Source organism: Hyla sarda, chromosome 12 (genome assembly GCF_029499605.1).
Source record: "Hyla sarda isolate aHylSar1 chromosome 12, aHylSar1.hap1, whole genome shotgun sequence".
Classification (NCBI taxonomy): domain Eukaryota; kingdom Metazoa; phylum Chordata; class Amphibia; order Anura; family Hylidae; genus Hyla; species Hyla sarda.
This window is the reverse complement of record NC_079200.1, coordinates 13,752,026-13,775,484: the sequence shown is the minus strand read 5'-3', so window position 1 is coordinate 13,775,484 and position 23,459 is coordinate 13,752,026. Positions and strand designations below refer to the sequence as shown.

At 43.6% G+C, this 23,459-nt stretch overlaps 1 protein-coding gene across 1 annotated transcript; it reads left to right on the top strand.

The window, feature by feature from the left end:
• The first annotated feature begins 958 nt into the window (after nt 1-958).
• On the top strand, nt 959-22,435 carry LOC130296776 (zinc finger protein 135-like). The gene is made up of 4 exons (XM_056548693.1): nt 959-1,076; nt 8,023-8,133; nt 10,162-10,240; nt 21,716-22,435. The coding sequence occupies exons 2-4, from the start codon at nt 8,032-8,034 to the stop codon at nt 22,417-22,419; spliced, it is 885 nt and encodes a 294-aa protein (XP_056404668.1). The 5' UTR covers nt 959-1,076; nt 8,023-8,031; the 3' UTR covers nt 22,420-22,435.
• Nucleotides 22,436-23,459: the final 1,024 nt, after the last annotated feature.

Genomic DNA, 23,459 nt, shown 5'->3' with positions numbered 1-23,459 from the left:
TATATATAGGCACTGTTGCTCTGTTTATGGGGGCACTCTAGTACTATATATATATATATATATATATATATATATATATATATATATTGTACTAGAGTGCCCCCATAAACAGAGCAACAGTGCCCGTCTATCTATATATATATATATATATATATATATATTTATATTTATATATATATATATATATATATATATAGGCACTGTTGCTCTGTTTATGGGGGCACTCTAGTACATTATATAGATGGGCACTGTTGCTCTGTTTATGGGGACACAGGTACAATATATATATATATATATATATATATATATATATATAGATGGGCACTGTTGCTCTGTTTATGGGGGCACTCTGATACTATTTATGGGGGCATTCTGATACTATTTATGGGGGCACTCTGATACTATTTATGGGGGCACTCTAGTACATTATATAGATGGGCACTGTTGCTGTTTATGGGGGCACTGGTACAATATATAGATGGGCCCTGTTGCTCTGTTTATGGGGGCACTCTGATACTATTTATGGGGGCATTCTGATACTATTTATGGGGGCACTCTGATACTATTAATGGGGGCATTCTGATACTATTTATGGGGGCACTCTGATACTATTTATGGGGGCACTCTAGCTGATATAGCCGGGCACATTCCAGGGTGGTATCACCTATGGCGGCCCTCTGGCTGTAGTAACAGACTGTACATTACTCCATAACACATAATAAATCATACAGCCTTTATGTGCCCCCCCATGTGACCCCTCTACGTGGCCCCCTCTATGTGTGACCCCACACGGCCCCATCTCCCCCCAGCCCCTCCGCCTGTAACACGATAACACGACCAACATGGATAACTACAACAACGGCTCCGGTGCCAAAATAGTCCGGTCAACGCCCAGGGGGATGATGGGATTTGTAGTTCCATCGCGGCGGCACTAAAAGCGAAAGGCATACGCGCCGCGACTACACCTCCCAGGGAGCCTTGCTGACGGCGCTGGCGGTCACGTGCTCGGCGGCCGACCAATCAGGCGGCGCCTGCCTTTTGTCTGCTTCCTAAGGTTTCAGACGGGGAAGATCCAGGTAGGGCTTGTACTTGTCTGACGGGGGTGGGGAGTGGTAGAGAATAGCGGGCGCCGGGCGATCACACCCCCCCGGCAGGGTGGGGAGAATGGGGCGAGCCGCCGGGGCAGCTTGCCTCCTGTGCACACTGCGCGGTACCTGCAAAAAATAAAGCCGCACGAAATCAGTTCGCGAGTTTGCAGTTTTACCGCTATTTTTATAGGACGCATCACTCTATGATGGTTCTGTGCTATACAGGGTTGTGGGCAGGGGGGCTTCAGTGCACAAGTTGCAAAACTACAACTCCCAGCATGCCCGGACAGCCGTTGGCTGTCCGGGCATGCTGGGAGTTGTAGTTTTGCAACAGCTGGAGGCACCCTTAATATGGCAACCGAATTGTTTACCCGTGGCGGCGTTTAAAGGAATGAAATGACAGAATCTGCATTGTGTGAATGGTCCATCAAATGGTGGTGGTGGGGTTTACGGAAATTAAGCCCCCACCATGGTACTCAACTATTATTCTCTGCATTTCAGGGGGCAGGACCAGAGTTGAGCAGTTTTCCAGTAGTGCACTCACAGGGACTTCCTTCCTTTCTTATCTGGCTAATCAGGGCACAGCACCTACTCCTCCCTGCTATGACATTACATAGTGCGCTGGACTGAACAGGCTTCCACTGCTGGTTAGGGACCAAAGCTGTGCTGTATTCCAGTAGTGCACACACAGGGACTTCCTCCCTTACCTGCCTGGCTAATGACAGCACAGCACCTACTCCTCCCTGCTATGACATTACATAGTGTGCTGGACTGAACAGGCTGCCACTCTGCTGGTTAGGGACCAAAGCTGTGCTGTATTCCAGTAGTGCACACACAGGGACTTCCTCCCTTACCTGCCTGGCTAATGACAGCACAGCACCTACTCCTCCCTGCTATGACATTACATAGTGCGCTGGACTGAACAGGCTTCCACTCTGCTGGGTAGGGACCAAAGCTGTGCTGTATTCCAGTAGTGCACACACAGGGACTTCCTCCCTTACCTGCCTGGCTAATGACAGCACAGCACCTACTCCTCCCTGCTATGACATTACATAGTGCACTGGACTGAACAGGCTGCCACTGTGCTGGGGAGGGACTAAAGCTGTGCTGTATTCCAGTAGTGCGCACACAGGGACTTCCTCCCTTACTTGCCTGGCTAATGACAGCACAGTACCTACTCCCTGCTATGACATTACATATTGCACTGAATTGAACAGGCTGCCACTGTGCTGGGGAGGGACCAAAGCTGTGCTGTATTCCAGTAGTGCGCACACAGGGACTTCCTCCCTTACTTGCCTGGCTAGTGACAGCACAGCACCTACTCCTCCCTGCTATGACATTACATAGTGCACTGGACTGAACAGGCTGCCACTGTGCTGGGGAGGGACCAAAGCTGTGCTGTATTCCAGTAGTGCGCACACAGGGACTTCCTCCCTTACTTGCCTGGCTAATGACAGCACAGCACCTACTCCCTGCTATGACATTACATATTGCACTGGATTGAACAGGCTGCCGCCGAGCTGGGTGATCATTTACAGTACATAACTATAGATGGTGAGGAGTTAGTTGGGGGTAATGATGCAATGGCTTTGCAAGGGGTGAGGAAGGGGCTTTATTGCTAAAACAGCCCTGGGCTAAGAAGTGAACTGCAAATGATGATGATGATGATGACAACTTTACAGACTGAAGGGAGTGTTGTGATTACATTCAGGAGGCAGCACTGTGTACATAATCTGTGTACTAACACTGGTGTCTGCACAAGGGGCAGAAGCCCAGAACTTTATGGGTGGGCAGAGATGAAAGAGAAGCCTTGATTTACATTTGACCCTCTGGAGGAGGCAGACAGGCTCTGTCGGTATCAATTCTGACCTGTGTGAATGAGGACTTACTTTCATAATACTGTTGTTTTAAACACATTCCCTTTATGTGATATTCTAGGTGAGCCCTTACATATTTGTAACATTTTAACTTTACCAAAAATGACTCAAAAACCCAAGAAAAAAACGTAAGATTTTGGCCAGTAGGTGTCTCACTTCTCTGTAATCTGCTGTTTACTGTCTGTTGTTTGGGATATTTTGTCCCTAGCAGCAGAGAAACCATGTGGGAAAACACAGAGCATGGGGATGGGACTCAACTAGTGCTTTGCAAGGAGAGAGAGAAACTGTGATCAAGAAAGCTGAGCCAGTCTGCTTCCTCCAGAGGGTCCATCTTGTGCCTGAGAGGCAAAATGGTTCACAGCAGACGAAATCTCCGGACTAGGGATCAACCGATTATCGGTTCGGCCGATACAATCGGCCGATATTCACGATTTTGGATGTTATCGGTATCGGCAATTACCTTGCCGATAATCTGATAATGCACCGCCCGCACCGCCGCTGCCCCATTGCCTCCCCCATCCCCAGTTTTATAATTACCCGTTCCCGGGGTCCGCGCTATTTCTTGCTCCTGCGCGTCCTGTGTTACGCTGTGCGCTGCGCAGCGCAATGACGAGTGACGTCCTCAATGCGAAGTCACCGTCAGTGCGCACAGTGACAGCTCAGGAGGACGCCGCAGGAGCCAGAAGAAGCGCGGACCCCGGGAACAGGTAATTATAAAACTGGGGATGGCGGCGGCAGTCTCTGGCCGGGGCGGTGCGGTGGGGGGTATGGCGCGGTGCGGCGGTGGTGGGGGGTGCGGTCGTGGTGAGAAGCGGGTGGCGGCGGCGGTCTCTGGCCCTGCAAAAGCCGCTGCAGTTCATTGATTTTATTGCGCCCACTTTAAATCAATGATCTGCAGCGGTGTCGCCGGGGGGGGGATAAATAGCCGTTAACTTATACCGGAATATCGATATAAGTTATTGGCTATTGGCCCTATCCTCCACCAATTATCGGTATCGGCCCTAAAAAAAAACTTATCGGTCGATCCCTACTCCGGTCCCCTTTTCCCTCCACATACTGTCTGTAGTCATGTACTGTAAATCATCACCCAGCATGGAGCAGCCTGTTTAGTCCTGGGCACTTTCACCAGCACTATGTCATGGCACAGCAGGGAGGAGTAGGTGCTGTCCTGTGATTGGTGAGAGAAGTAAGGGAAGGAAGTTTTGTAACTTTTGGGGGGTTTGGTATTACATTAAAGAATGTGATTAAAAAATGGGATTAAAGAAAAATGACACCTTATCTTTATTCTGTAGGTCGATATGATTAAAGCGATACCCAATTTATTTTACTACTTTTAAAAATGAATTTTAAACAAAATTTTCCTTATACCGGGCAAATTGAGGGCTCATTTTTTGCGCCATGACCTTTTGTTTTTATGGGAACCATTGTCGTTTTGATGGGGCTTTTTGATTGCTTTTTTTAATAATTTTTTTCCTGCTATATGATGTGATTAAAAATCAGTATTTTTAGTGTTTTTGATATTTTTTTTACATTTACACCATTTACCGTGTGGGATCATAAACATTATGTTTTAAAGGGGTACTCCGCTGCTCAATGTTTGAAACAAAGTGTTCCAAATGCTGGAGCCGGCGACGGGAGCTCGTGATGTCATAGCCACGCCCCCTCATGATGTCACGCCCCACCCCCTCAATGCAAGTGTAGGGGAGGGGGCTTGACGGCTGTCACGTCCCCTCCCATAGACTTGCATTGAGGGGGTGGGGTTAAGTAGTTTAAATAGTTTAGACATTTACGCATGGGGTAATACCGGATATGTTAAAGTGTTTTTGTTTTTTTTTGTAAAATGGAAAAATAGGGGTAATTTTATTTTTATTTTTAAAGGAGATCTGTAGTGATCTGAACGTATCCCCTATCGGAAGGATAGGGGGATAAGTTATAGATCGCGGGGGTCCAAGCGCTGGGGCCCCCCACAATCTCCTGTATGGGGCCGAGGCAATGTACAGGAAAGGTGTTCTGTCCCCGCATGACGCGGCAGCCGACACTCCCCCTCCATGTATCTCTATGGGATTCACGGAGGGGCGTGCCAGCTGCCGCATCATGCAGGGACGGAACGCCCCCTTTCCTGTACATTGCCTCGGCCCCATACAGATCTCGGGGGGCCCGATAGGGGATAAGTTCAGAGCACTTCACATCTCCTTTAAGTCCCCATAAGGGACTTTTATATGTAATCATTAGACTGCATTTACTGTACTGTATAATGCTATGCCTATGGTATAGCATTACACAGTGTGATCGGCAATCTACTGATAGAGTCTGGCTAAGCCGGGCTACATCAGTGAATAGGAGGCAGGCAAGGGGACCCTCCTCTACCATTTTAGCTAATGGAACCCCCCCGTGATCATGTCGTAGGGGTTCTGTGAGCTTCTCTGAGTCACCGCAGATGTTTCACTTTCAATTTAGTCCTCGGGATCAACAATTAAAGGGGTTCTCCACCATAAGGGGATTTTAGTAGGTACCTGGCAGACAGTAATGGACATGCTTAGGAAGGATCTGCGCTTGTCTTGGGGATAAATGGCTATGCTGTGAGATTACCTTAACACTGTGGCTAGCTTTTTGTGAACTTGTATTTCCTATTTGACTTTTCTTTTTTTGACAACAAATCCCACAATTTCATTTTCCTCCCTCCCACACATCAGCCACCCCACCCATTGAAACATAAATGAGCTGCATCCATTCAAAAGACCTATGGTTTTCAATCAGGGTGCCTCCAGCTGTTGCATTAGTTGCAGATTGATCTCTCTCCCACCAAGTGATCCCTGCACCCATTGGAGCAGACAGGCTCCCTGTCATCAGCTGACTAGTGATTTCAGGTCTCGGCCGCATTGCAACCTGGGAAAAATCTGAGAGAACAGTCATTTTGTATGCTGGTAAAAATAAATATTGGGGTGAAAATCACATAAGAATTGTGAGAAAACCGTCACACGCAGGTACAGACACTATATTATGAACTACACTAACTTTACAGCCCCTGTAGCATAGTCAAATAAAAAAAAATTCCTGGAATACCCCTTTAAAGGATAAATGACTGGCAGCGGCAGGATCGGGGGTACGGACAGGTGATAAGTTGTCTGTGGCTGCAGAATCTAACAGGATAGCCATACTGGCGACTCTCCACCAGACAGGTGTAGCAAAAAGTTAATGAGGGGGATGGGATCTGAGGACGGGAAATGAGGTCAACATATGAGGATGGGATAATGAGGAGGGCAATAGAGGTCGAGAGATGAGGATGAGATACGAGGACGGGATATGAGAAAATTAAAATTTTTCCTCTTTTTTTCCCACCTTCTAAGATCCATAATTTCAATGAGCCGACCAGAGTCAAACATTTTTGCCCCGTATACGGTTTTCTAAAACCTAAATCAGTGGTATGCCGCCGTTTTAGGTCCTGTCACAAAACCGTATATGGGGCAAAAATGAGGCGACCAGAGTCACTGTTTGACTCCGGTCGGCTGGGATACGGGAGCGCCCGGATTTTGCTCCCCCCATCCGGATCTGGTTCGCGTAAGCTCAGAACGTGGTGTGAATGCCCCCCCCAAAAAAAAAATTCTGCCATTGTGTTTTTTTTTTTTTTAAAGGGGTACTCCGCCTGTCATCAGCCATGGAGTGTTCCTCGCTCCGTGGCTGATGACGGGTGATATATGGGATGGAGTATCGTGACGTCACGGCACCGCCCCCTCGTGCGGCAGAACCCCCGCAATCAGACATCTTATTTCCTATTCTTTGGATAGGGGATAAGATCTCTAGGGGCGGAGTGCCCCTTTAACTACCTTTATGATGTAGACTCTACAGGCACAGAATAACTTTTTATCAGTTTAAATATTTTTTGTTTTTGAGCTCAAACTCCCATCTTAGGTGTTGGACTGCGTTAAACAGTTCATTGCAATACATATTTATTGCCTTAATCCAGTGTTTACTACGGTCACTCTCACATCTACTAGTTCAGCCTGCAGGTGGCGGACTGTAATAATAAAGCTTACATGATGCTGAGTGTATTATTATTATTATTATTACTATAATGATTAGGATGATTATTATGATGATGATTGATTATTATTATTACTATTATTATTATTATTATTATTATTATTATTATTATTACTATGATTATTATTATCACTATGATGTTGATTATTATTTTTACTATGATGATTATTATTACTATGATGATGATGATGATGATTATTACTATTATTGTTATGGTCATTATTATTATTACTTATATTATTATTATTACTATGATTATTATTACTATGATGATGATTATTATTATTACTATGATGATTATTATTACTATGATGATGATTATTATTATTACTATGATGATTATTATTATTACTTTAATTATTATCATAATTATCATTATTACTTATATTATTATTATTACTATGATGATGATTATTATTATTACTATGATGATGATGATGATTATTACTATTATTGTTATGGTCATTATTATTATTACTTATATTATTATTATTACTATGATTATTATTACTATGATGATGATTATTATTATTACTATGATGATTATTATTACTATGATGATTATTATTATTACTATGATGATTATTATTATTACTTTAATTATTATCATCATTATTATTATTACTTATATTATTATTATTACTATGATGATTATTATTATTACTTTAATTATTATCATTATTATTATTATTATTACTTATATTATTATTACTATGATGATGATTATTATTATTACTATGATGATTATTATTACTATGATGATGATGATGATTATTACTATTATTATTATGGTCATTATTATTATTACTTATATTATTATTACTATGATTATTATTACTATGATGATGATGATTATTATTATTACTATGATTATTATTATTGTTACTTATATTATTATTATTATTACTATGATTATTATTATTATTACTATGATGATGATTATTATTATTACTATGATTATTATTATTATTACTACATTATTACCTTTCGGCTCACACATCTGCTTTTCTTTACAGCTATTCACTATGTCTGAACAAGGAAATGAAAATGAAACATCACAGTTTTCGGCATTGGGACCAGCAAATGAAGGCGGAGAATTGCAAGAAAGTGACAATCCATTCCCCAGTGTAAGTTATTAACCCTGCGATAAGAATGACAGTACTTTAGGAAAGTATTCAGCTTCTTTACCTTTTTCACATTTTGTTATGTTGCTCTTTGTGCTAAAATGAAAAAATAAAAAATAGAAAATAAATCAAGGAGAATGGGCAGACTGGTTCAAGATGCATCAGATAAGCAACAGTAACTCCAACATCCAAGTAATACAGCATACCATCTCTGAATGCACAACATGTCCAACCTTGTAGCAGATGGGCTACAGCAGCTGAAGACCACACCGGGGGCAACTCCTGTCAGATAAGAACAGGAAACTGAGGCTACAATTCACACAGGAGCCAAAACTGGAGAATGAAGATGGAAGAACTTTGTCTGGTCTGATGAGCCTTGATTCCAGTTGTGATATACAGATGGCAGGGTCAGGCTGGTGGGGGTGTAATTGTGGTGGTGGTGGGGGCATTTTCTGTGCACTTTGGGCCTCTTATTACCAATTGATCCTGGTATAAACCCCACAGCCTACCTGAGTATTGTTACTGACCATGTCCGTCCCTTTATGACCACAGTGGATCCATCTTCTGATGATACTTCCAGAAGGATAATGCCCCATGTCACATGACATCATCTCATACAGGACAATGAGGTCACATGACATCATCTCATACAGGACAATGAGGTCACATGACATCATCTCATACAGGACAATGAGGTCACATGACAACATCTCATACAGGACAATGAGGTCACATGACATCATCTCATACAGGACAATGAGGTCACATGACATCATCTCATACTGGACAATGAGGTCACATGACAACATCTCATACAGGACAATGAGGTCACATGACTCCAATGGCCACCACAGTCACCAGATCTCATCCAATAGATCACCGCTGGGATATGGTGGAACTGGAGATTCTCATCATAAATCCGACAAATCTACTGCAACTGTGTGATGTCATCATGTCCATATGGAGGAACTGTGTGATGTCATCATGTCCATATGGAGAATTGTGTGATGTCACCATGTCCATATGGAGGAACTGTGTGATGTCATCATGTCCATATGGAGGAACTGTGTGATGTCATCATGTCTATATGGAGGAACTGTGTGATGTCATCATGTCCATATGGAGGAACTGTGTGATGTCATCATGTCCATATGGAGGAACTGTGTGATGTCATCATGTCTATATGGAGGAACTGTGTGATGTCATCATGTCCATATGGGGGAACTGTGTGATGTCATCATGTCCATATGGGGGAACTGTGTGATGTCATCATGTCCATATGGGGGAACTGTGTGATGTCATCATGTCCATATGGAAGAACTGTGTGATGTCATCATGTCCATATGGAGGAACTGTGTGATGTCATCATGTCCATATGGAGGAACTGTGTGATGTCATCATGTCCATATGGAGGAACTGTGTGATGTCATCATGTCCATATGGAGGAACTGTGTGATGTCATCATGTCCATATGGAGGAACTGTGTGATGTCATCATGTCTATATGGAGTGAAACCTCTGAGGAATGTGTCCAGCACCCTCTAAAAAATATGCCACCAAGAATGAAGGCAAAAGGGGGTTCAACCCGGTACTAGGAAAGTGTACGTAATAATGTGGCCAGTGAGTGTGTGTATATATATATATAATGACATCACTCAGGACATGGCTAGAGCCCAATGACAAATTCAGCCAGCCGGAGTGCTGCTGAGACAACACAACACTGACAATGAGAGGACTACACAACTTCCACTTCAGGGGTGAATTAAGCAATAACATGCTTAAGCCAGTGCAATTTGTGACAACACTATATTAGTAAGTTATATATCTTGGGGTGATAGGTATTAAAAAAAAAAAAAATTGATACTGGATTACCCCTTTAATGTCGCTTACCAGTCGCTTGCATGAAAAATCTTATTGTGGACTTTTTTTTAGGTTGGGTCCCCTTTATAAACGTCTCAATCTTTACACTATAACTTATCCGTCTGTCTGTGAATAATAATTACATTTTTCTTTCTGTTTGTTTCGGAGACAGATATTCCCACCTGACGCCAACAATGAGTCGGAGAGTAAACCCCGCAGTGTTACGGAATCGGGAAACGCTGTAAGTTTAGGTAAGAATTTCTGTTCATTACCATACAATGTTTCTATATTACTTGTGTATGTTGTTGTTTTTTTTCCACCAGAGTACCCCTTTAAAGGGGTACTCCACAAACTGTTCCAAACGCTGGAGCCGGCGCCAGGAGCTTGTGACGCCAAAGCCCCGCTCCCTCATGATGTCACGCCCCGCGCCCTCAATGCAAGTCTATGGGAGGGGGCGTGACACGCCCCCTCCCATAGACTTGCATTGAGGGGGCGGGGCATGATGTAATGAGGGGGAGGGGCTAGGACATCACGAGCTCCCGGCTCCAGCGTTCGGAGCAGTTTGTTCCAAATGCTGAGCAGCGGGGGTACTCTGGTGGGAAAAAAAAATGTCATATCTACTGGCTTCATAAAGTCAAACAGATTTGTAAATTACTTCTATTAAAAAAAAAATTTATCTGAAAAGAACTACACAACTTCCTGTAGAGTATACAGCAGCTGATAAGTACTGGAAGGATTAAGATTTTTTTTTTTTATAGAAGTAATTTACAAATCTGTATAACTTTCTGGCACCAGTTGATTTGAAATTTTTTTTCCCACCAGAGTACCCCTTTAAATGGTTTGTTGGGCCGAGACACCCACCATCCATCCATGGGGTAGGCGATAAATGTGTCCTGTGTTGCCAATTTGGTTGGAGCGGCGATAGAAAATGTGCATTACCACTCATTCAGTCTCTATGGGACTGTTGGCATCTATAGGGAACATGGGACCTCTGGTTTTGTGATCAGTAATAGTCACAGCAGTAGGACACCCCAACAGGACACTCATCACCTACCTTGTGGATACATTGTATCAAGTGGCTTCATATATACTTCCTTCCATGAGACCTGGGAAAGATAAGATCTGTAGCACTCTCCTAGGAAGAGGGGAGTACCTATCAGGGGGAACTTGCAGGTTGTATTTCTTAACCCCTTAAGGACGCAGGGCGTATCAGTACGCCCCCGTTCCAGAGTCCTCAAGGACTGACGGCGTACCTGTACACCCTGATCCCGCTAACAGGGTTTAAACTGTTCTCACGAGTGGAGAACAGGTAAAACGCCGTGGGTCCCGGTTGCTACGGGCAGCCAGGACCCACGGCTAATGCCGAGCACCGCCGATCGGGCCGATGCCCGGCATTAACCCTTTAGGGTATGTTCACACTGAGGAATTGGGGCGGAAATCACGCTGAAGATTTCCACCCAAAAATACAGTTTTTTTCCCACTCAGAATTAGCAGCGATTTCGCGCGGAATTCGCGCGGAAATGCAGGTTCCATGCGGAGGAGGAGAAGAGGAGGAGTATCAAGAGTGGGAGGAGTTCCAGTGGCCATTTTAGGTTGCACAGTCATCTGTGCCACCTGTTAGCATCCTATATAAGGAGAGTGGGCGTAATATATGTATTTTTTTTTTATTCATAAATACTCCTCTTTTTTTTTTCATGCGGAAATTCCGCGCGGATTCCGCACGGAAATGCTTCTGACTGAAAAGAAAAAATTAACATTGATCTCTATGGGAGAACGACGCTGATTCCGCCTGAAAGAAAGAACATGTTCTTTCTTCAAGCGGAACAGACTTCCTCGTCAGAATTCTGCTTGAGGAAATTCCTCAGTGTGAACTGAGGGGCAGAAATTCTGCACAGCTCTATGGGGGTTTTCACTGCTGAATGACTTGGAGAGGAAAAAGCGAGCAGAATTACTCATGGAAATTCCTCTCCAATTCCTCAGTGTGAACATACCCTTAGACGCCACGGTCAAAGTTGATCGCAGCGTCTAAACTGAAAGTGAAACTATCCCGGCAGCTCAGCAGAGCTGATCGGGACTTTCGCAACAGAATCGCGATGTCCCGATCAGCTTACTGGACGACAGGAGGGTCCTCACCTGCCTCTTTGTCGTCCGATAGGTGATCTACTGCTCCATGCCTGCGCAGCAGAGCGCCGGTAACACTGATCAATGCTATGCTATGACATAGCATTGAACAGTGTATGCAATCAAACGATTGCATGGTATAGACCCGTAAGGGGGCTAAAAAAAAAAGTTAAATAGTGTTAAAAAGATAAGAGCATAAATGTGAATAGCCCCCCCTCCCTAAAAATTCATATCACCCCCCTTTTTCTATTTTTTCAATAAAATAATGTAATAAAAAAAAAAATCATATGTGGTATCGCCACGTGCGTAAATGTCCGAACTATTAAACTATAAGGTCAGCTAAACCACACGGTCGAAACCACCAAAGTCCAAAATTGTGAATTTTTGGTCACTTCATATACCATAAAAATATGAATAAAAAGCGATCAAAAAGTCCCATCAAAACAAAAATGGTACCGATGAAAACTACATACGTGGACAAATAAAAAAGCTATAGGGGTCAGAATATGACAATTTTAAACCTGCTAATTTTGGGGCATGTAGTTATAATTTTTAGTAGTAAAATAAATAAAACCTACATAAATTGGGTATCCTGGTAACCGTATGGACCTACAGAATCAAGATAAGGTGTCATTGTTACTGAAAAGTGCACTGCGTAGAAACGGATGCCCTAAAAATTAGCAAAATGCTGTTTTTTCTTTTCATTTCACGCCACAAATAACTTATTTTTTTCGCCGCAGATTATGTTATACCATAAGTGATGTCATTACAAAGTACAATTGGTGACGCAAAAAACAAGCCCTCATATGGGTCTGTAGGTGCAAAATTGAATGCGTTATGATTTTTAGAAGATGAGGAGGAAAAAACAAAAGTGCAAAAACGAAGATTGTTTTGAGTCCTAAAGGAGTTAAAGGGGTACTCCGATGAAAAACTATTTTTTTCATATCAACTGGCTCCAGAAAGTTAAACAGATTTGTAAATTACATCTATTAATAAATCTTAATCCTTCCAGTACTTATCAGCTGCTGAAGTTGAGTTGCTCTTTTCTTGTCTGATCACAGTGTTCTCTGCTGACACCTCTGTCCATGTCAGGAACTGTTCAGAGCAGGAGAGGTTTTCTATGGAGATTTGCTCCTACTCTAGACAGTTCCTGAGATGGACAGGTGTCAGCAGAGAGCACTGTGGTCAGACTGAGAAGAGCAACTCAACTTCAGCAGCTGATAAGTATGGGAAGGATTAAGATTTTTTAATAGAAGTAATTTACAAATCTGTTTAACTTTCTGGAGCCAGTTGATGTAAAAAAAAAAAAAGTTTGTAGTTGTAGTAGGGGGTGAAGGTATGTGTCTGTTTGGTGGAGGTGGTGGTTTTCCTCTCTTGGTTGGGTCATTACCCCTCCAGCTGACTCGGTATAGGAACAGCGATGTGATTTCCAGGAGCAGCCAACTAAATACCTCCTGTAGCATCTTCTACATCTTGGGGATCACCTCATGCCCCTCCCTAATAAGGACCTCCAGATCTAGGTTTTGTCCAGCCAGGGGGTCCTGCAGCAATCTCACCATTAGATCAAGGGTGCGGCAGAGCAGAAACTTTAAGAACCAGGATGAGCAGTTGCTCAGTACAACAATTCCCAGAATGCATTGCTTTTCCTCAGCTATATGTTACAGCACTCTGGCCAGTTCCACGCCCGAAGCTGCTGCAGAACATTGCACCTGCTTTATTCATTCCCTGTCTGCTCCTCTGCCTGTGGCATTGTTCAGCACAAGGCAGCATGCTGCTAAACACACCTCATTCTAAATGTCCCAGTACAGATATATACTCACTGGCCACTTTATCAAGTGCACCTGCTCAATTACTTGTTAACACAAATAGCTTATCATCCAGTCTCATGGCAGCAACTCAAAGCATTTAGGCATGTCGACATGGTCAAGACAACTTGCTGAAGTACCAACCGAATGGGGAAAGAAAAGGGGACTTTGAACGTGGCATTGCTGTTGGTGCCAGATGGTCTGAGTATGTCAGAAGCGGCTGAGCTACTGGGATGTTCACACACAACCATCTTTAGGGTTTACAGAGAACGGTCCGTAAAATAGAAAATATCCAGTGAGCGGCAGTTGTGTGGACAGAAATGCCTTGTTGTCGGAAGAGAATGGGCAGACTGATTCAAGATGACGTAAGGGCAACAATAATTAAAATAAGTGACAATAAAAGACAAAAACAAGTGTCCTGCACTCACCGCTTCAGCTGTGATTATACGGCTCCCATCTCAGGCTGCTCCTCCGGATCAGGGGGTTGAAGGTGGCGTAGGGCGATCAGAGGCGACTACCGGCGGTTTCACGCATAGGTATGCGCTTCTTCCGGCCTCAAGAAGCATACCTATGCGTGAAACCGCCGGCAGTCACCTCTGAGCGCCCTACGTCCGGAGGAGCAGCCCGAGATGGGAGCCGTGTAACCATAGCTGAAGCGGTGAGTGCAGGACACCTGTTTTGTCTTTTATTGTCACTACATTGATTGCTGCATATTTGTCCTAGCACCACCACACCTGGCATATCTGGTTTCTACCCGAGTCGTACCATTATCCATCTCGTTGTGCTGCGTGGAAAAGGTATCGGGGCCAATTGTCTTTTTCTTATTTGTAGTAATTAAAAATAACAACACATTACAACCAAAGTATGCAGAATGCCATCTCTAACCGCACAACACGTCCAACCTTGAAGCAGATGGGCTACAGCAGCAGAAGACCACTCCGGGAGCACTCCTGTCAGCTAAGAACAGGAAACTGAGGCTACAATACACACAGGGACCAAAACTGGACAAGACTGTAAGAACCAGCTGAAGATCCATTCCAGCTGAGCCCGCCCTCGCCATGCATTCACTTCCTCCCTGGGTCTGCTGTGCTGTGCTGGGTCTCTTCATGCAATCACTGCAGGCTGCTCTGTAACCCCCTCCTCTCTGTTTCCATGCTGCAGTCTGATACTGAATAATGCTAATGCTGATACTGAATTCTGGTATCACTTTATGCGTCATAGGACCCACAGTGTGATTCGGGCTATTGGCAGTACAGTAAGGAATGTGTCACTAAACTATGCACGACTATAAAGGTGTCCCGAACATGCAAAGTTTGGAAAGCTCTGCTGTACTGGTGTCACCTATTACTGTGCTCTTGTCTGTGTTTAGGAGAAAATCATTACTGGGAAATGATCTGTACAGGACAGAAAGTCTTACTGTTGGCCTAGTGGTCAGAATGGAAACTGCAAGATTTCAGGATTAAAATGAAAAAAATAAATAAAACCTAAAAAAATTATTCAAAAATATGGTTAACATAAAAGCCTGATTTATTTTCTGATGACACATTTCCCTAAAGGGTTTAAGAAAAACAAAACAACGCAGGATGTATATATACGTCCTGCGCCGACTCCCTCGATGTAAGGCAGGGTCATGCGGTGACCCCGCATTATATCGGGACGGTCCCGGCTAATCGGGACCCGCAGCTAATACCAGACATCACTGATTGCGGTGATGCCTGGTAGTAACCCTTCAGACGCGGCAATCAAAGTTGACCGCCACTTCTGAAGTGAGACAGAAAGCATCCTGGGAGCTCAGTCGGGCTGTTCAGGACCGCCGCAATGAAATCACGGCGTCCCAAACAGCTTGCAGGACAGCAGGAGGATCCCTACCTGCCTCCTTGCTGTCCGAACGCCGAATGACTGCTCCGTGCCTGAGATCCAGACAGGAGCATCACGTGCCAATTACACTGATCAATACCATGCTATTACATTGCAGTGAACAGTGTAAGAGATCAGTGTATGCAATGTTATAGCCCCCTATGGGAGCTATGACATTGCCAAAAAAAAGTGAAAAAAAAGCGTTAATAAATTTGATTTAACCCCTTCCCTAATAAAAGTCAGAATCACCCCCCTTTTCCCATAAAAAATAATAAAATTATGTAAATAAATATATGTGGTATCGCCAGATGCGTAAATGTCCAAACTATAAAAATATATCATTAATTAAACCGCACGGTTTAAAAATTGCAAAGTCCAAAATAGCGTATTTTTGGTAACTTTTTATACCATAAAAAAACAAATAAAAAGCAATCAAAAAGTCCGATCAAAACAAAAATGGTACCGCTAAAAAGTTCAAATCACGGCACAAATAATGAGCCCTCATACCGCCCCATATGCGGAAAAATAAAAAAGTTATAGGGGTCAGAAGATGACATTTTTAAACGGATACATTTTCCTGCATGTAGTTATGATTTTTTTCCAGAAGTGCGACAAAATCACCTATATAAGTAGGGGATCATTTTAACCGTATGGACCTACAGAGTAAAGAGAAGATGTAATTTTTACCAAAAAAAGTACTATGTAGAAACGGAAGCCCCCAAAAGTTACAAAATGGTTTTTTTTTTTTCATTTTGTCGCACAATGATTTTTTTTTCCGTTTCGCCGTTGATTTTTGGGTAAAATGACTGATGTCACTGCAAATTAGAATTGGTGACACAAAAAATAAACCAAAATATGGATTTTTAGGTTGAAAATTGAAAGGGTTATGATTTTTAAAAGGTGAGGAGGAAAAAAAAGAAAAGCCTTAAGGGGTTAAATTACAGATGTATTTTCAGCCATTTTATGCTTTTGTGCCCTTTTTTGGCCCGTCACACCCCCTCCCATAGACTTGCATCGAGATGGCGCGGTCGTGATGTCACGAGTCTCTGCCCCGCATCTCTCTCCAGTCATCCGGCACGGAGCTCCGTGCACCGGATATCTGAGGTGCCGCAGCCGAGAACGCGGGGGTCCCCGTTGGCGGGACCCCAGCGATCAGACATCTTATCCCCTATCCTTTGGATAAGATGTCTAGGGGAGGAATACCCCTTTAAACACTTTTTAGCACCCAATTTTCCTTTAGGACGTATTTATAGGCAATTCCACCCCAAAATACATGCAACAAAAAGGCCTCAACACATTATTTTATGGCCGTACAATTAAAGTGTGATGGAACAAAGGACCTTTTTACCGTTCAGTAGAATAAAATATGGTTAAAAAAAAATTCCCAAATCACTTTTTAAGTCGCCATAGGGGACTATTTATAGCCAGATCTACGGGACAGTGAACACAGCTCCGTAAAACCCGCACGAGGATGCGCTCGGCCATGTGTAGTTCTAGATTATAAGTCCTTGTTTTATGACTTGACGTGACCCCAATGCAACTGCCCGGTGGAGATGTAGTTGTGTCCCCCTCCTGTAACCTGAATGGAGCCATTGTGGATCCATTACTAGAAGCAATAATGCAGCGAACTACACAGCCGGTCAGTGGGCTCCGTCATGACAGGCGTTCCGCCTGTCATGACTGAGCCCACTGTCCGGCTGTGTAGCTCACTGTATTATTGCTTCTAGCAGTGCAGGAAGAAGCGCTGGGCATTGAACAAGTGCGCAAAAGAAGCCCTGGAGGATCCAAACGTTTCTTGTAGAGATGAGCGAACTTACAGTAATTTCGATTCGTCACGAACTTCTCGGCTCGGCAGTTGATGACTTTTCCTGCATAAATTAGTTCAGCTTTCAGGTGCTCCGGTGGGCTGGAAAAGGTGGATACAGTCCTAGGAAAGAGTCTCCTAGGACTGTATCCACCTTTTCCAGCCCACGGGAGCACCGGAAAGCTGAACTCATTTATGCAGGATAAGTCAGCAACTGCCGAGCCGAGAAGTTTGTGACGAATCAAATTTACTGTAAGTTCGCTCATCTCTAGTTACTTGCTTAGAAACTCAAAAAAGCTGCGTTCATAAAGGGGTTGTCCGGTGAAATTTTTTTTTCTTTCTAGAAGCATGCCTAACTTATTAATAAAAAGAAACACAAAAACCCTATACTTACCTCTCATTCACTCCCTGTATCCTCTGTCATTGCTAATCCTGGTCTCTGCTCCATTTCCTGCAGCTGGGGCCTGAGACATCAGATCTGCACTCAACCAATCCCTGGCTGAGGCGGACACTGCTGCGACCAGTGATTGGCTAAGTGGCACTGTGAAATACAGTGGTCCCTCAAGTTACAATATTAATCGGTTCCAGGACGACCATTGTATGTTGAAACCATTGTATGTTACGACCAGAACTCTATAGAAACCTGGTAATTGGTTCTGAAGCCACCAAAATGTCATCCAAAAATAGGAAAAATAGAGGATTAAAGAAAAATAAGTAGATAACTAATATAGATAAAGCAAATCCTTACATATAAACGTAATAAAGATCTGCTGGGAGCTGTAAATCACTGTTTATGTAGAGGACAGGAGCTTCTTCAGGGTCCTGTACAGTACACAATGTCCTAAAAAAGTCAAATGGAGCCGCCCTCACCAGTACAGAACATGTAATACCTCCCTGTACTGTAGGGGGTGCTACCAGACACCAGTCAGTGCATACACTTCAGTAATACAGGTAAAGAGTACAGAACATGTAATACCTCCCTGTACTGTAGGGGGTGCTACCAGACACCAGTCAGTGCATGCACTTCAGTAATACAGGTAAAGAGTACAGAACATGTAATACCTTCCTGTACTGTAGGGGGCGCTACCAGACATCAGTCAGTGCATACACTTCAGTAATACAGGTAAAGAGTAGTACAGAACATGTAATACCTCCCTGTACTGTAGGGGGTGCTACAAGACACCATTCAGTGCATACACTTCTGTAATACAGGTAAAGAGTATACAGAACATGTAATACCTCCCTTTACTGTAGGGGGCACTGCCAGACACCAGTCAGTGCATACACTTCAGTAATACAGGTAAAGAGTACAGAACATGTAATACCACCCTGTACTGTAGGGTGCGCTACCAGACAACAGTCAGTGCATACACTTCAGTAATACAGGTAAAGAGTACAGAACATGTAATATCTCCCTGTACTGTAGGGGGTGCTACAAGACGCCATTCAGTGCATACACTTCAGTAATACAGGTAAAGAGTAGTACAGAACATGTAATACCTCCCTGTACTGTAGGGGGCGCTACCAGACACCAGTCAGTGCATACACTTCTGTAATACAGGTAAAGAGTAGTACAGAACATGTAATACCTCCCTGTACTGTAGGGGGCGCTACCAGACACCATTCAGTGCATACACCTCAGTAATACAGGTAAAGAGTAGTACAGAACATGTAATACCTCCCTGTACTGTAGGGGGTGCTACAAGACACCATTCAGTGCATACACTTCTGTAATACAGGTAAAGAGTATACAGAACATGTAATACCTCCCTTTACTGTAGGGGGCGCTGCCAGACACCAGTCAGTGCATACACTTCTGTAATACAGGTAAAGAGTTGTACAGAACATGTAATACCTCCCTGTACTGTAGGGGGTGCTACAAGACACCATTCAGTGCATACACTTCTGTAATACAGGTAAAGAGTATACAGAACATGTAATACCTCCCTTTACTGTAGGGGGCGCTGCCAGACACCAGTCAGTGCATACACTTCAGTAATACAGGTAAAGAGTACAGAACATGTAATACCACCCTGTACTGTAGGGGGCGCTACCAGACAACAGTCAGTGCATACACTTCAGTAATACAGGTAAAGAGTAGTACAGAACATGTAATACCTCCCTGTACTGTAGGGGGCGCTACCAGACACCAGTCAGTGCATACACTTCTGTAATACAGGTAAAGAGTATACAGAACATGTAATACCTCCCTTTACTGTAGGGGGCGCTACCAGACACCAGTCAGTGCATACACTTCAGTAATACAGGTAAAGAGTACAGAACATGTAATACCCCCCTGTACTGTAGGGGGCGCTACCAGACACCAGTCAGTGCATACACTTCAGTAATACAGATAAAGAGGACAGAACATGTAATACCTCCCTGTACTGTAGGGGGCGCTACCAGACACCAGTCAGTGCATACACTTCAGTAATACAGGTAAAGAGTACAGAACATGTAATATCTCCCTGTACTGTAGGGGGCGCTACCAGACACCAGTCAGTGCATACACTTCTGTAATACAGGTAAAGAGTTGTACAGAACATGTAATACCTCCCTTTACTGTAGGGGGCGCTACCAGACACCAGTCAGTGCATACACTTCAGTAATACAGGTAAAGAGTACAGAACATGTAATACCTCCCTGTACTGTAGGGGGCACTACCAGACACCAGTCAGTGCATACACTTCAGTAATACAGGTAAAGAGTACAGAACATGTAATACCACCCTGTACTGTAGGGGGGCGCTACCAGACACCAGTCAGTGCATACACTTCAGTAATACAGGGGTTTTACCAGTGAATGCCCATTCTGATTGGTCGGTTCTTCCGGCCATTGATGCGTTTCACAGATCTGGACTGTCTGTACATTGTATGTTGAGTCTGGTTTCAAGTTACAATCGTCCAGAAAAGACCATTGTATGATGAAACTATTGTATGTTGAGGCCATCGGCGTGAGACCCAACCAGTGATTGGCTGAGCAGCATTCTGATGTCCTGGGCCCCAGCACCAGGTAAGGGAGCACGGCAGAGACAGGGGAGCAGCGATACTGGAGGCTAAGGGGACCGAGGCAGTCTGGGAGTGTTTTTAGAATAATTTTCACCGGCCAAGCCTTTTAATATGCAGCTGAAGTTTTGGGACCGTTGATATTTTTTCCTTTTCAGACAAATATTTATTTATCTTTTGTTTTAAGGGGTCCTCCGGTGGAAAACTTTTTTTTTTTAAATGAACTGGTGCCAGAAAGTTAAACAGATTTGTAAATTACTTCTATTAAAAAATCTTAATCCTTTTAGTACTTTTTAGCAGCTGTATGCTACAGAGGAAATTCTTTGGGCACAGCGCCTTATATTTACGGCATGGCTGTGACGCGAGCGTAGGACCTGCGCTCTCTTCATTCGTGTCGGGTCCCGGCGGCTGTCAGCAGCATTGATCATGGCATCTGAGGGCTTAATGACAGACATCAGCGAGATCGCTGATGTCCGGTAATGGTGGACATCAGCGATCTCGCTGATGTCTGCCATAAACCCCTCAGATGCCGTGATCAATACAGATCACGGCAGCTGCAGCAGTGCGGCATTTAAAATGGCTGATCTGATCGCCCACAGGGATCAGATCAGCCAAGATGGTGGACAGAGGTCCCCTCACCTGCCTCCGTCTGTCTCCTGGGGTCTTCTGCACGGACCTGGCTTCCAGCAGACCAGAGCAGAAGATCACCGATAATACTGATCAGTGCTATGCCTATGTAGTGTATGCCTATGCATAGCACTGAACAGTATTAGCAGTCTAATGATTGCGATAAATAGTCCCCTATGGGGACAAAAGAAGTTTAAAATAAATGTTAAAAAAAGTTTTAAGAAAAGTGAACAAAAATGTGAAAAAGCCCCTCCCCAATAAAGCTTTTTTTTTTGCCCGTATTAATACAAAAAAGCATAAAAAATGATAAATAATAAACATATTTGGTATCATCGCGTGAATGTCTGAAATATAAAAATATAATGTTAATGATCCCCTACGGCATAGGGCGTAAACGTAAAAAAAAAAAAGTAAAAAAATTCTTTTTTTTTTGTATTTATTATATTACATTTACCTCTTTTGACTGTTGGAGGTAAATGATCTGTCTCTCTCCTTTTTCTTTTTCAGAAGTGCCTGATAGTGAGGACACAGATGACTCCAGCGAACCTTTTCTTCCAGAGCAAAAGTCTGGAATAACAACTCCTCGGCCATCCCGAGAAGTATCCGAAAGACACCACCTTGAGACGTCTCCTCCTCCGGACACCATTGTGGAGAATTTTCGGAAAGTTTCCAGCACGGACTCTGGTAGCGCAGCTCCTAGGGCTGACGTAGAGGACTTGAATGATTTCCGCACTGATGGCTCAGATACGTTTCATTGCGATATCGAAGAGGAAGCCGGTACCGAGCTCGACAGCATGTCTTACCCGTCGGCTTTCGACCAGCACACGAGGGGTACGGGCGACAAGCCGTATGGGTGTAAATTTTGTACTCGTAGGTTCTCCCACAGATCGAGCCTCTATCGACATCAGAAAAGCCACAGCGGTGAAAAGCTCTACAAATGCACCGAGTGCAAGAAATCCTTCACCAACTCCTCGAATCTCAGCGTTCATTCCAGAATCCACACCGGGGAGAAACCATATGAGTGCAACGGGTGCGGGAAGAAGTTTACACGCAAATTTGCACTTGACCAGCACGTGAAAATCCACAAACAGGAGAAGTTATATATATGCTCCCACTGTGGGAAGAGCTATTACGACTATTTCTTTCTCCTCAAACATCAACAGATGGAGAGGCCTTCTCCCCCGTATATTCCTGACAGTATTATGAAATAAATCATGTCGTATCTGTCTCGTCTTCATTTTTTTATAGGTTATTCAATCACTGCCTGGTCTTGCTATGACCGTATATATAAACATATATATATATATATAGATAGATAGATAGATAGATATATATATTGTTACATATTACTTCATTATTTAACAACCAGGGCGCCTCCAACTGTTGCAAAACTACAACTCCCAGTATGCCTGTACAGCCAATGGCCATATCTGTCATACCTGTCTTGTCTTCAGTTTTTTTTGTATTGGTTATTCAATCACTGCCTGGTCTTGCTATGACCGTTATATATTGTTACATATTACTTCAGTATTTCCCAACCAGGGTGCCTCCAGCTGTTGCAAAACTACAACTCCCAGCATGTTGGACTATATAGTATATAGTATAGTTCAGTGTTTCCCAACACGGGGTGCCTCCAGCTGTTGCAAAACTACAACTCCCAGCATGTTTGACAATATAGTAAAGGTCAGTGTTTCCCAACCAGAGGTGCTTCCAGCTATTGCAAAACTACAACTCCCAGCATGTTGGACTATATAGTAGTATAAAGTAAAGATCAGTGTTTCCCAACCAGAGGTGCCTCCAGCTGTTGCAAAACTACATCTCCCAGCATGTTGGACTATATAGTAGTATATAGTAAAGGTCAGTGTTTCCCAACCAGAGGTGCTTCCAGCTATTGCAAAACTACAACTCCCAGCATGTTGGACTATATAGGGGTATATAGTAAAGATCAGTGTTTCCCAACCAGAGGTGCCTCCAGCTGTGGCAAAACTACAACTCCCAGCATGTTGGACTATATAGTAGTATATAGTAAAGGTCAGTGTTTCCCAACCAGGGGTGCCTCCAGCTGTTGCAAAGCTACAACTCCCACCATGTTGGACTATATAGTAGTATATAGTAAAGGTCAGTGTTTCCCAACCAGGGGTGCCTCCAGCTGTTGAAAAATTACAACTCCCAACATGTTGGACTATATAGTAGTATACAGTAAAGGTCAGTATTTCCCAACCAGGGATGCCTCCAGCTGTTGCAAAACTAC

Excerpts from the sequence above, each read along its gene's own strand:
- LOC130296776 (XM_056548693.1), top strand. The coding sequence starts at position 8,032 with ATGTCTGAACAAGGAAATGAAAATGAAACATCACAGTTTTCGGCATTG. Across the intron at positions 8,134-10,161 it reads GTGACAATCCATTCCCCAGT|ATATTCCCACCTGACGCCAA; the intron begins GTAAGTTATTAA and ends TTTCGGAGACAG. Across the intron at positions 10,241-21,715 it reads GGGAAACGCTGTAAGTTTAG|AAGTGCCTGATAGTGAGGAC; the intron begins GTAAGAATTTCT and ends TTTCTTTTTCAG.